Source organism: Epinephelus moara, chromosome 4, assembly GCF_006386435.1.
Source record: "Epinephelus moara isolate mb chromosome 4, YSFRI_EMoa_1.0, whole genome shotgun sequence".
NCBI classification, from domain to species: Eukaryota; Metazoa; Chordata; class Actinopteri; order Perciformes; family Serranidae; genus Epinephelus; species Epinephelus moara.
In genome coordinates this window covers 28,834,612-28,849,352 of record NC_065509.1, presented here as the reverse complement: position 1 = coordinate 28,849,352, position 14,741 = coordinate 28,834,612, and the positions used below count along the sequence as shown (strand labels likewise).

Here is a 14,741-nt window from a genome sequence, read left to right as displayed (position 1 = left end):
GTCTTTTTTTGTTTGTTTTATTGACAAAACAATATCCAGACAAACACTTTGCAGAGCCGATCACATGAAAACAGTCGGCTCTGGAGGAAAAGGATGAAACCTCGTGACAATCCTACTCTGGTTTTTAATCTGTTCATCATCCACTCAAATGTCTCTCTTACTTTTGAATCCACAAGCATCAACCTGACGCTCTCACACAGAACACAGACAATGGGATTTAAAAAAAAACTATACAATACTCCAAACTAAGATGAGACGTCTTCAGACCTGTTGGAGCTGAAGGTGACAAGGTCAGAGAGGTGGAGCGAGTCCTGGAATCAGAATGATAGGCATAAAACAATAACATGTCAGATAATACAGAGTTGATCCGTGTTGACACAAGAACACCTTAAAACCAGTGAATTTCCTGGAGGGATGTGTGACGTGAAGGAAATAAAGAAACTCAGCCGACCTGAAACCTTAAAGTTTTTCTCAGACCATCAAGGTGCTCCTCCTGCGGTCTTCTGAATCTGCTCTTTGAGGATGAGGATGCTCTGCCGCTGCTCCGGGGGCAACATGGCGATCTGTTCTGGGGTCAGCTGCAGGACCTGCATAATCAGGGCAGCCTAGAGAGAGACAAAAAAGGAGGAGGAGGATACAGGAGGTGAAATGCGTACTGGGTGTCTACAATAATCTTAACTGGTAATCTCTGGTAACAGGAAAGTCAGAATTCCTCCTCTAAAAGCCTTTATCGTGTTGAAACATCACCTGCTATTGTTGAAGACAAACTCTGCTGCTGTAATGACCCCCCCCCTCCCCCCCAGGTGAGACATGCTCAGAATGACTTGCAATCAGTGAATGAGGACACAGAAAAAGGAGCGGCATTTTGCTCAGGGGCACGTCAACATGCTGCAGATAGACAAATGCCCTTTTTCCATTGTCACTCTTGGCCGCCCCAAATAAGGTCATGCCACGCCGATTTGTGTTTCCATTGTCAGTTTAGACACACTGTGCCACACTAAAGCAGGATTTATAGTTGTGTAGCAGACCCTACGCCACAGCCTACGCACATCGCCTACATTGTTGTGAGCATTTATACTTGTGCGCTGGTGTGTCTGTCTCACTCTGCAGTTGATTCAAAACACACATTAAACACACATTAAACATGGCTTAATAGAGACAATTTCAAACACAACTACACAGATTGGCTTCACTATAACTCGCAGCATTCATGGACAAACACTTGTCTTTATCTGGACACATTTTCCCCACGAATACAACATGCTAACGTTATTAGCACAAGCCTATGGTATTTTACGTTGTAGAAATTAGCCTAGCAATGAGCGGAAGGACCCCTGAAGGATAAATCACACACGAGTTAAAATGCTATTTTTGTGGAGGATTTATTGTCTTCACAATTTATTGTTTCTTATCTGTGAAATTAAAGTAAATAAAAGCTTCGTTTCCACTGAGGGAAATGGTCTCATCTTACATAAATAGGTCAGCGTCGTCACGTGTAGGTACATTTCTGGGGAGGTGCATGTCAGGCTAAGGCATAGATTACAGCGTAGGCTCCGTGTTGACGCAGAGCCTGCTATTCAACGCAGAAGTATAAATTCCGCATAAGCCGCGCCAGAGATGGACCTTCTCAGGAGTATGTCCAAAAGCCATGCCACCCGCCCTCAAGCGGGGAGCGGTGACGTCTCGTCAAACGCAGCCAACCCCTCTTCTCCCCTCCTAAACAAGCGCGTGTGTTGCGAGACTCTACTCCCCTCTGTCTGCAGGAGACGGCGCACAAAGGCGTTTTTCAAAGTCTCTGTGTGTGTTAGAGAGTTAGAGGGTGACAGACAAAGTAACACCCACCTTCTCCTGGTCCTGTGTGGAGACCTGGCTCTGCCCAGGACTGAAGCCTCCTCCTGATGGAGGAACACCGGAGATACCAGGACCCTGCAAACAAACACACTGTTAGTTCTCACTGTTTATCAGACGGGTGATCATTATCACATTTAGAGCAGGTAGCACTGAGTTGTTTTGCATCTTTCTTTCTCACACTCACACTTTCACAATGTTTTTTATGTATTGTTAAGTGAACTTCTATTTACAGCTGGGGTAGGTTGTTTCATTTTGGCGTTAAAACCCCCATAATAACCTTTGAGCATATTGTAATTCCCATGGACTGAGAGAGGACAAGCTTCTGCTCCTCCTCTTGGCTCTGTTTTCAGGCTTTGGAAAATCTAGCCCATGACAGGAGACTTTCTTTAGCCATTTGTTAACCACAGCTAAAGACTCATGGCTGCAGCTTCAAGTTCATGCTTATGTAGCCAACGTTAGCTAGAGCCTCAAATCACAGTGTCTCCTCTGCCTCACTCCCCACTGCTACAGACCACCTCACTGGGAGGGGAGCAGACAGCAGCTCTAACAGACCCCCAGTCAGCAACCGGAATCCAGCCAGCACAAACCCCAGCTCCAGGGGACTGGACTGCCCTGACTCGCCGCTAGATCAGCAAAATTTCTGCTGCCCACTCTCCTCCTAGGGAAGCAGTCCACAGTGGCGGGGAGTGAGAGAATGGAGGGGCTGAGTGAATGAGCTGCTGGAACCTCGACAGTGAAATAAGATTAAATAAATCAATGTATTGATAACACAGGGTTACTATATAATGCACGTCCATATGCTCGTGGTCATCTGGTAGGAGGGGCTTAGGATAAAGGGGAGCGCTGTAGGAGGAGAGTGTATCTTCATATTCTGCTGGGATTCAAATTCCTTGCAACATTTAATTAAGATGCATTTAGGTTATTTTTTGTTTTGTTTTTGTTTTTTACAAAACCAAGATTATTTTAGTAATAATGGCCTGTGCACATCTTTATCAAATAAAATAAATATTGACATTATTCTTATATTTTTGTGTGCACAGTATTCTTTATAACATAAAGGAAATTCTAAATTTAAAAAATTAACAAACAAACAAACAGCCAACAGAAACACAGATGTTAGCTGCAGCGGTTACCGGTCTTGCAGGTGGAGGAGCGTTAGGACCCATGCTGTGAGGAACGGGGCCTTGCATTCCTGTCGCCATGGGAACCCTCTGCCCTGTCACTGGACCACGAGCGTCCATCGCCCTCGGGTCACGACCTGCACAGAGAAACAAAACCACATTTACCGTTCACACCTTGTTGAGTATGTGTACATTAATGAATGAATGACTTCATTTCGAAGCAAAAAAATAAAATAAAATAAAATAAAAAACTAACAAGACAAAGATAACAGAAGTAAAACTTATATGTCCCTAACCCTTTCTTACATTTCTTCCTTTAACTCATTATTTTAACGAATTCCCAAATTTATTTACAACTAATATACAACTGTCCCCAGTCTATTTACCACTCAATTAAATAAATAAGTAATATACTCAGTTTATTTACAGTCCAAGTGCCACTCCCCTAACACAACCTTTCCTCATCTATATATCTGCCATTGTATCATTTTTTAAATTGATTTATATTTGTGCTTTGTTTCAACTTATGACGCAGCCCGTTCCACAAGTACACCCCAAACACTGAAATACAGACTCTACTAAGTTACATGAACAATTTTTTTTAAAATTAAATTCTCCTCTTAAATTACAACCCCCCTCCCTGTCACAAATGATTCTTTGAATGTTGCCTGGAAGTGAATTATTTCTCGCTTTAAACATGATTATTGCAGTTTTTAATTTGACCAGATCTGCATGTGACTGTTCCCTGTACCCAACATTATGTACTGTTCTGATTGCTCTCTTTTGAAGGATGTGTAATGGTCCCAAGTTGCTTTTGTAAGTGTTGCCCCAAACTTCCGCACAGTCATTCAAATGTGGTAGTCCAAGTGATGAATACAGAATGTGCAGTGATTTATGGCCCAGTATGTGTTTTGTTTCCCCAGAACTGCGATGCTCTTTGCCAGCTTTGCTCTTACATAATTTATGTAAGCGAGAACTCTGTTTAAAAATGACACTCTGTTACAAGTGAAAGAAAGTTCATCATTCAAGCATAAGAAGGTGTGTCTGTTGGCTTCTAGTCTCAGTCACAAAGAAAAGAAAATGTTTGTCGTATCAATCAACTCTCCTCATCATGTAAAAAAAACTCTTGCTGTGGAACAAAAGACTTTTGTTTTGTGGCATTTGGTTTGTCTGCCAGCTGGAACTGAAACTGAACTGAGATATGTTGCAGACAAAATGTTGACGACATCATACGCTCAGGTTCTCACACTATGAGGCGTAATCATAGCAGCTACCTCTGGTTTCCATCGGGGGTCCGCGGGGCTCCATCATCGGGGGCCCTCTGGGGTCACCCATCATGTTCCTTGGTTCACCCATGGGCGGGCCTCTCATGTCCATTGGAGGGCCTCTCATATCCGGAGGGGGTCCACTTGCCATTTGGGGCATGTGTACAGGTGGGGCTTGGTGAGGGGGTGGAGCTCCCATGTAGCCGCGGCTAAATACAGACACACACACACAAAATAAAAGCAACAGTCATTTAATGTAGTCGAGTCGCAAATGGGATGCCCGCCCCACCCACTAATCCACCAGGTGTCCCACAGTGGGGATTTTTTTTAAAGTCTGAATGTGACAAAAAGATGTATGAGTGCAAAAAGCATCAAAATTGAGCTTGTTTATTACAAACAACAACAACAACAGAAAAAGCACCATGGGAGGACCATCTGTGGGTCTGGGAGTCCATTCATTCCTATGGGAATATCCATGATATCCTCTGTAATATTTCGGTCCGGAATTTGCCTCAGGTACTTGTAAAAAATTTAACTTCTGCAGTGGATTTTGGAGAGCCCGTATGACAGTGTGCTAGCTTAGCTAACAGGCTGCTAACTGGCTAACAGGCTATTTTCTTCAATTCAGTTGCCTGTGTTGATTGACAAGTGAATCTGTATAATTAAAAAGAACTTGTTTATCTAGTTTTAACACATTGTGAATCTGAGTAATGTCATTCTGCTAAAATATGGTTATACATTATATACAGTCAGATCATCATTATGACTTGTTCAGCTGGTCACACGTCTTTTTAATTAAATATTTCACAAAACATGCCACGTACATGGCAGGTCAACATATTCATGTATTTGTTGTAATGCAATATTGGTCCTGTTTTTGTCCCGGTAATGTTCCAAGCGCATATTCCAAACTACTGGATGGCGCAAAACTGGCAAAATTAGCCTCTCCCTCGTGGCTACAGGTAGTTTCTATCAGGATTCTGACACCAGTCATGTACGTAAGTGGAAACGAGGTGTCAGCACGAAATATCCTGAAATCATAGCGACGCCCTTGTGTACACCTGATCTGCACAGGGCTGCTGTGACTTGATTTTGATGAGTGAGGACAGCAAATATCAAAAGGGTAAAAACAAGAATTTCATTTTTTTCATATACTGATAAATATCATGAATGTGTGTTTATTAACTGGCCCCTGATCTCCTGTCGTTTTGCAGAAGTGGGCCCTGAGTAGAGCAAGTTCAGTATCTCTGAAGTTGCAGCTCAACAAGTGTCTGCTGCCTTCAGAAAGCTTTTTTTTTGGTGCTATGATGGCAAAGACGGGACCTGCCCTACTTTTCCTCTGATTGGCCAGAGTTTGTTGCCTTCTGGTTGGGTTGGTTAGATTTAGGCAAGAGGAGTGAGAGTGCTTGGGGCAAGAATGTCAGGGTGAGCCAATCAGAGGCCAATCATGCCTTCACCTTCCTTGGAAAAATAACTTGGCCTCCAGGAATTTGTATTGTTAAACCACACATGCTGGTAAGCACAGGAATTAAAACTTCACAACCAGTCCTGCTTTTAGAGTAATGTGATGTGGGTGAACATCTTACTTGGGGTCTATGACCTCTCCGGTGACGGACAGCAGAGTTCCTCCTCTGGGATCATTGGGACCATCTCCCAGCAGGCCTCTGGGGGGGATACCGCCTGGTCCTGAGACGAGAAAATCACACATTCAAACACATGAAAACACTTACAAGTTATTTTTTTACTTCAATGAGAAGGAAATGTTTCATGAGTAATCCATTAAGAATAATAGGGCAGGTAAGGGCAACCACACACACATAACTATAAAGGTGAGTGTTCACTCAGGTCAGATATCTCACGAAACAACTGTGTGGGACACAATGACGTACAGAGTGACCACATCAAACTGCCACAGCGAGATGTGTCAACACACAGGGAGATATCAGGAGAGTGATCAGGAACACATAAGTGCAGGAAAACAATCCCATCAACGTAAAGAGGGAGATTATAGGTTCAAAACACACAAAACTCTGTCTGTAGACAGATACAGAAGTCCTGACTTGAGAATATTTCCCTACTTGTGTCTTGTAACTCTGGTGTTATTTGAGAACATCGTGACAGGAAGCATGCAGAGAGAAGATCAAGTACGGGTGTGTCAGTATTCAATTACATTAATGCATGTCACACAGTCTGAATACCTGCAGTGAACATATCTAAACAATACAACATGTTAGTGAAACTCAATGAGGCAGGTGTAGATCTGTACATTAGTGACTGAACCACATTCATTTCAACTCTCCTGCCAAGTGAGCAGTAAAATAATTAGTCTAAATAAGAGACTGCATGCCTCGCCCAACATTACAGATCCCTCCCTGATGTAGTTTTACCTTTATCAAGATTAACATTGTGTATAAGTGGCTCATAGTAGGAGGTAATGTTTTTTTAGGTTGGCAAATATTAATTGAAGAAGAAAAAAAATGTGTGTCATTAATTTAAGACTCACCAGATCCAAGGTAAGGGCAGGGGGTTTGGTAAAAAAAAAAAAATGCTTTAAATTATAATATGGATTTATTTACATTAACTTCAGGTTGTCATACAGCTGACTGAGAGAAGGGTACTCCGGCTTCCTCCCACAGTCCAAAGACATGCAGGTTAATTGGTGACTCTAAATTGTCCGTAGGTGTGAATGTGAGTGTGAATGGTTGTCTGTCTCTACTGTACTGTCTGTGTCAGCCCTGTGTGGTCTGGCAACCTGTCGAGAGTGTACCCCGCCTCTCACCCAGTGTCAGCTGAGCTGCTAAGTGGTTACAGAAAACAAATGAATGAACATGCCATTACAGACTATGCTTCAAATATGGATGTTGCTGTTAAGAAGCTACAAATTCTAAAACAGGGATGCTTCACACTCATTTTCAACTCAGCAACACAGATTTATATAATCAGTACTATTTCAAGATGGACGCCTGAGATTAGAGTCACCAATTTAGCATTTGACCAAATGTCTCTCCTTCTGTGAAGCTGAACTTTGACCTTTTGAATATATAACGTCATCACTTCATCATTTTATCCTATTCTGTGAAATGTTGTCATAACCAACTCTCAAGATGTGGCCAAAAACATGTTGAATGAGGTCACCACCAAAATCTAATTGGTTCATTGTTGAGTCAAAGTGGACGTTTGTGCCAAACTTGAAGAAATTCCCTCCAGGCGTTCATGAGATATCTAGTTCATGAGTTTGGGATAGACGGACAACCTGAAAACATGACGCCTCCAGCCACAGCTGTCAGCGGTACGGAGATATAAAAAAAAGGTCTTTGTTTGACTGTAGACTCAACACAGGGTTGGGCCATGTGACGACATATACTGTGCAACAGTAGATATTTGGCAAGAAAGTGTCTGCCTCACGAGGTACTGAGGCTATGTAGCAAATCAAGGCTTGAGTCTCGCGTGATCTTGTTATGCTTATGTGATCTCATGAATCAGCTGCCTCACAAGGTAACGTGATTTGCAGATATGGAGGAGGACAGTGAAGTTATAAATTCAGACACCTGTAGATCAACACTTGTTTATCTCAGGAGTCTTAAAGCTTTGATTGCAAAAGAATTTTAGTTTTACTGTTTTGCGCATTTTGTTTTTAAATCAAGTGTTGTGAGGCAGTTGCTTTTTGTTTGTATGGATGTTCTGAATCAAAGAAGAAAACAATAAAATGCAATGAAGTACGGTATTGTAACTATTTTTTCAGTAAATTTACAGGACAATTACTGCATCATGACATATCCAGCCTAACTCAACAGATTTGAGAGCAGAGGGCATCTCAAACAACTGCATTTAACTGCACTTTAATATGTATTTATTTAAACCATTTATTCTGTTACACAGCTGACTGGGAGGAGAGCCCAGCGGCTGGTTAAAAAAGGAGCAGCTAAAAGAAATTGATGGGGTAACGGCGGTGTGAGCTGCAGTTAGTCCTGTTGACAGAGGAACTACAGTGTGGAGAAATGGCAAGAAATTGGAACTGATGTTTTGACAACTGATGCTGACAAACACGAACGAGGGAACAACATGAGAGGAGCCAAGAAGACTGATTTTTTTAAAGATACCTTGGAAGCAGCACGCTGCTTAAAAGCACACTCAGCAATTTGATGTCATTATGAAGTGACTCTCAGTTTTCTCGGATTAACAGAGCGCCAGGCAGCATCTTTACTTCTATTAGCAGGAATGACAAATGTAATGTCACAGTTAATGACAAAAACTGACAAAGCAAAGCAACAACAGACCTCTCAATATATGTCAAACCACTGTTTTCATCATTATCCTGGCAACAGCCACAGATTATCTTTAAAAACCTACTTGTTGAGATAAAAAACAGCCCACGTCTGAGGTGACTGTGTGAATGTTAATCATTTCATTGTCAGAATTCCGCAACATATATCTCATTTTAATCAGCTGCTCAACAAATGGCCTGGTTCATTTCTGACAGGTGTAATAAAGCATAATGTCTGAGAGCACACAGGTACGAAGGAGCAGCGTCACACCCGCCGCTGACTGACTGACCTGAATTAGCTCACAGTGCCATGGCAACAGCACCGTCGTTACAAACAGCATATAAAAACAGAAAATGAGAAGGAACAGGCTTTTTGGGGCAAAAATGTGCCTCCACCCAAACATCTGCAGCATGTGGCCTCAACATCTGTTACATGTTGCAGATCTGTTGTGGTCAGAATCACTCTAGATCAATGAGAGCTCAAGTCCCTTCTCAGCTGTCCCAAACTACGAATAGCAGAGTCTGCAAAGTCACCCCCAGAGTCACAGTAATTTAATAGAGACAAGGAGACTCAATGAGCCCGTGCTGTGTATCAGAACCACAGAGCCACAAATCATCCAACACACCATCAATCTGCCAGCACGGAAAATGTTTTGTTGGTGCCTGTAATTCATGCCAAACTTTGGAGACTCAGAGATTCTGGTTTTACTTTCATTACAGGACCAGAACTGATGCACCTTGTTGGTAACCTGCGACAGGTGCAGGGCCACACCTGCACATAATTCACTGCAGGGTGACACACATCCTGGCGTGCTCAGCTGATGAGGCCTTAAATCTTTTTTTTTTTTTTTTTACCTCCTTCACAGCGTCTTCCAGGAATAGTTCGGATCTTTTGAAGTGGCGTTGTATGAGGTACTTACACATAATCTGTGTATTACCAGTAAATGACTGTAAGCATGCCCGCAGTTGGGAGAAGCAGACAGGAGTACCACCATCGAAGCTAAGGAATATACTGCTGTGGACGGAGGCAGCAGTAAAATGTATTGAAGCCACCTATTAATATCGGTTCAAGAGAGATATATTCACCGCTTTACCTTGCTGTGGACAGCCCTTTCAAATGGGGAAGCCCTTAACAGCTCTTACTCTTTAAGTGCAAGGACGAAATTGGTTCAAGTGACACTTAGGTCAGTGTTAGAGGCATTTCTAGCAAGTCCTAGTTTCCTATTATTTTTTGAGTCACTCCAATGCACCACTTGGCCTGGCATCTCAGGGACCTTTAATAAAAAGAAGGTGTGCTCAAGCAAGTGAGGTTCGTGGAGGACGCCACAGGGTCTTTAACCACTGTGTTTTTGGTTAATCTTAGTTGTTTGATGAAGTCATTTACTACCCCATTGATTTAAACTTTGTTTTTGTAAAGGTCTGTTTATTTGGGGACTGTCTGTTTGGGGATTTTTGTTTTCATTTTTTTTAACGCAACAGTCAAGACAATAAATTCACAGTGTCATCTTGTAACTCTCCATACATCCTGCAAATCAGTCAACTCTAAAACCAACTGAAGCACCTGGATCATCAAACAGTGAGTAAAACTAAACCAAAGACAGTGAGTTCATCATATAATCCTGTTATGGTGTCTGTGGGCGGCTATTTTTGAACTTATTTGGAAGCCACAATAGTCAGCAATTGATTATGGAGACATTTTAAATGTACATGCAAACTTATCTTGCTTAAAAAATATTAAATTCAGTCTCCCGTGCTGCGCTACGATTTGTCTCTAATTCAGGTTTCCGCAAACATCTCTGCAGTTTCTATGAGAACGCTGGGTTGTCTTGTCTACACAACAGTAGAATTAAACACGGGTACACTTTTCTTTATAAGGCCATACTACATGAACTGCTTCCTTATTTATGTTCTTCACCATTTACTAAAACTATCAGTAGCAGCAACCTTCAGTCACCTGTACATGTACATCATTCCCCAAATTCGAACTGTCTTGTGTGAAGGTGCTTTTAAAGTTTTTGCTCCCTCAAATTTGTGCCAGCTACAGAGTCACCTTAAACTAGATTCTATTTTAAGAATGGGAGATGGACAGGATCAAGGACTTTCTGACCACTGAATGCATATGGTCAGTTACTGGACACTGCTAAATTCAAACTGTTTGTTGTACAGTGGCTGTTTTAAGTCAGTTAAGTTACTGCTGCCTCAATCAGTTAGTCTGTATTACTGTGTGACCTGTGTGACAGCAGCTCCTGTGGTCTGCAAGATAAAATTACTGTTTTCCTCAATGGAGTCTGGCTTTGAAGAGAGCAATAGCGCAGCTCCAGTTTCCTCTCAGAAATCATTGTCTGACTGCAAAGTAAAGCATTACCGCTTCTATATATATTCTAACTATAGCATACACTTAAACTGATATTGATTTTTTTGGGTGGCTAAAATACATTTTGTTGCTGCTCTCTTTTCACAGCAGTGCATTGTTTAGCTTCCATGGTGGTGGTGGTGCTGCTTCGCCAAACTGTGAGGTGTACAGATCACTGTACTGTCAGTAATACAGTGACTATGTATGGATAAGTACCTCATACAACCCGTTTTCAAAAAGATCCAAACTATCCCTTTAGGTGTTCTTTTGTACTGACAGCCTTTAAGCCGTACAATGTAGTCAAACTAGAAGAGCGGTAAGGGCGGAAAGTCTGTCTGCACAAACTGGTCTTAAATACATTTGGATTTTTTTTATCTTAAGTTGATGTTGCACTTCTGCACGTGTGACCGGTGTACTTATGCATTTCACGAGTGTGTGTTAGTTCTCTCAATACTTAGTTTAGAGTTTCCAACATAATCTGTGTAATACACAGCAGATCCAGGAGTTATTTTATTTAGAGTAGCTGCTGATCCAATCCTAACCATTTTATGTGCACATATTTAGCATATTCAAATTTCACAGTTTTCTGGTGGCTTTCTTTGGCATTTGTTACGATTATATCCAGCATTATTTTAATCATACATCATTTTACTCCTGTTATTCTAACATTTTACACTTATACGCAGGCTAAACATTTTCAGAGAACGAGTCAGTTGCGTATTTTTATCTCCATATTTTTCTTCTTGCCACAGACATTACTCACTGCCTCTACTTTTCTACTGCGATATTTAACTTTACATTGGACTGAAGGTCATGCAGACAATTTGGCTTGGATTTAACATCAACAACATAATCATGCAAAAACATCTGCATCCTGGCAAAAGTTTCATTCCCGGCAAACCTGTATCTGTTCACATGCAGTGGCACCACCATCCTCCCACCCTCATGACACGGCACCTTCTGCTTATTATGATAACACACAAACAGGCTTCATCACTACTGTAAGGGCTGCATACAGGGTTCATATATGATTATATAGGACATGCAGTCTAACTAACTGTAGGACATTAAATCCCAGAGGTGCTCTGTATTTGGACATATGTGGCCTCTCCATAACAGTCTCATGACCTGACTGGAGAACTGAGGGAGTACAGTGATACCTTGAGGCCGCTCGATAGCACCTTGCCCAGACGATCCTGTGGGAGAATGCTGAAGGTTTCCTGAGCCAGCATTAAAGTGAAAAGAACAGGAGACACAAGACTCAAGAGAGCTGAGGAGCACTTTAAGAGCACTTTGAGGCATGCTCATGACAGTACTGTATACACACACACACACATATCCACAAACATACACACACAGAGACACAATCACAGAGAGGTGAGGAGGGAACTTTTAGAAAATTAATATTAGTAAATATGTTGCATGAAGCCTCGACACGAACACTGAGACAATTAATACCAAACATTTGGGGAGAATAGAGAAGTGTTTCTGTGCAACAGAAAATGTCAAAAGTCAAGGTGATTAGACGGACTGATTAAACAAGGCTCTGGTGACACCTAGTGATCACAGTGAGCCATGACAGGTTCAAAGCTTCATCATAAGATATAAGATAAAAGGTAATAGTATTGGGGGCACTGTAGTTTTGGTTGTGTTTAAAAAAAAAGGGGAAATTTTATACATGTAACTGCTAGAATAACTTACAGAATAGCTTAATTGCATTACATTGTATTTAGGGGTGTAATGGTTCTGAACCCATAACCAATAAGAAAACCAGGACACAAACCTCTAAAATAATGCTACGGAGTGTATCGCTGAATACATACTACTGTACTCAGTTGTAGAGCACATGAAATAATACAGTGTGCCCTCATGTGTGCATTTAGTAAGTCTGCTGTGATTGCCCTGTATAAAGGGCAACTGTAAGCTGCAGTTCAGGAGTGAACAGGTCTGATTACTGACATCTGTGTTAATCATTTGTGTTATTTATTTTTTCTTATTGATGATAGCTAGTATTTGATTTAACTGTTACAGTAAGAATCATGGCCAATGAGCCACTTTTGAATGTTCATATTTTTCTGAATAAAAAAGGAAAATACACTTACTTTCTGCCTTTTTTGTTTGTTGTCCCTGCTGTGCCGAAAACCTACTGAACCGCGACCCTAAAACTGCATTACGTAATCACGCGTGAATTTTGTGTACCGTTACGCCCTTATTTGTGCTGATATGAATGCATGATAATAGCTTTGTTTGCTACAAGACAGATGAGAGAAGGTTGCGTGAAATGGTGTGTGACAGTTTAAAGATAATTTTGAATGGAACAGACAATAAAAAAACTGTACTGGTTTGGTCAAATCTATTTTGGTGATCTGCTGAAATAAAAACACTGCACAGTGGTGGACTATTGGGAAAAATGTAAAGCAAATGTAAGATTAATCCTGCTTTTGGTGCAACCTGCAAACGAATCATTACAGTCATAGTTTATTAAAAAAAGGAACTAATGTGGTAGCTGGAGTGTAGCTCCAGAATAATCATTTGTAAATCAATATTAATACTCACTATACTGCATAATATTGTTAATTTGACATTTATAGATTATAAACCAGAGGCAGCTACAGACAACTGTGTGGAATGAACAGAGCAAATGTGACGCATTAAAAAAGTATGCCAAAAAGAACCATTAAACCAACAGAATTACGGACAGACTTTGGTTAATGATGTTGCAGCCAAAAGGAGCGTTTCCCTGTTTTTGATTTTGCTTTTTTTTGTCTGCCTTAAGAGTGGAATAAATATTTGGCTCGCAATTAGTTTGTGGGCAAGTGGGCTCATGATGCATGAGGAATGGTTGCAGAGTAACAGTCATAACTCACACATTAACCATCAATGGCTTTAGTAACGAAACATAACCATGCTACAACACCCAGTACAGTTGATGATACAAGTACACATGCAGTGTGATGATGATTACCTGGGGGTCCGACTGGTACTTGTCCTGGTCCTGGTCCAGGTCCCTGTCCAGGTCCTGGTCCTGGTACAGGCATAGGCCCAGGGACAACGCCCATGGTGGGGGGCTGCATCATCTGAGGGGCTCCATTGACATGCATTCCAGGCTGATCATGTAACAAAACAAAATAACCAAGAAGACATAAATAATTGATCCAAAGTCTTAATCTTAAGAGACACTTCTTACAGAATATGTGTTACCAACTCTGACACATAAAGGTAACCTTTAAAAAAAAAGCATTATATTTTAGGTCTTTTTAAGAAGGCACACGACAGGTTGAGAGGACAAAACTTTAAGGGAACGTGTTGCGCAAGATAAAGGATTCTATAGCAAAAAGAGATGATTTCAAGGACATGTTTCCTGTCAGGTGAAATCTCCAGCTGGCTCTGGCATGTTTTTTCATCCCCACTTTTTGATCATACAGTTTTGCTATGGCAAGCACTGGAGCTAGTTTGGATCAAAAAAAGGTTATAACTGGCCATTTTATATGTAGTATATGAATTTAACCCTATGGGCCCTAGGCGTTTTTGGGGTATTTTTACTGCCTTTACTTTTAAGCTCATATCACAGTCATTATAAAGGCTACATACACATGCTATATCTTGTTTTTTTCAGGACAATGTGGGCTATCAATGAAAAAAAAACAACAAATCCGTGTGACTAAATTCTTACATTTTTACATGTATCTCACCATAGCAAGTTGGAAGTTGACATATTCTGCCATATATAAAGAGGGGAGACTCTCTGGAATCTGGCATTATAAGAACCATGATGCTGGGACATTCTGTCACTTCACAGCTGTCCAAAACATGTGGTTTGTGCCAGGCGGACATGATTGCCAGTATTTTTTCATTATTGCAAGAAATTCCATTGACTCATTCACAAG

The 14,741-nt window shown here is 41.2% G+C and overlaps 1 protein-coding gene across 2 annotated transcripts in view; it reads right to left on the bottom strand.

Moving 5' to 3' along the window:
* Position 1: 1 nt before the first annotated feature.
* Positions 2 to 14,741, bottom strand: part of cstf2 (cleavage stimulation factor, 3' pre-RNA, subunit 2) — a 19,831-nt gene continuing 5,091 nt past the window's right edge. The window contains exons 7-14 of one of the 2 annotated variants that reach the window (XM_050041715.1): positions 13,820 to 13,961; positions 12,015 to 12,074; positions 5,824 to 5,923; positions 4,247 to 4,446; positions 2,985 to 3,109; positions 1,843 to 1,926; positions 452 to 605; positions 2 to 311 (exon numbers count right to left, since the gene is read on the bottom strand). In XM_050041715.1, coding sequence (XP_049897672.1) covers positions 480 to 605; positions 1,843 to 1,926; positions 2,985 to 3,109; positions 4,247 to 4,446; positions 5,824 to 5,923; positions 12,015 to 12,074; positions 13,820 to 13,961 — 837 coding nt within the window. In that variant the 3' untranslated portion in view covers positions 2 to 311; positions 452 to 479. The remainder of the gene's footprint in view (positions 312 to 451; positions 606 to 1,842; positions 1,927 to 2,984; positions 3,110 to 4,246; positions 4,447 to 5,823; positions 5,924 to 12,014; positions 12,075 to 13,819; positions 13,962 to 14,741) is intronic. The other variant, XM_050041716.1, reaches the window with a different exon arrangement.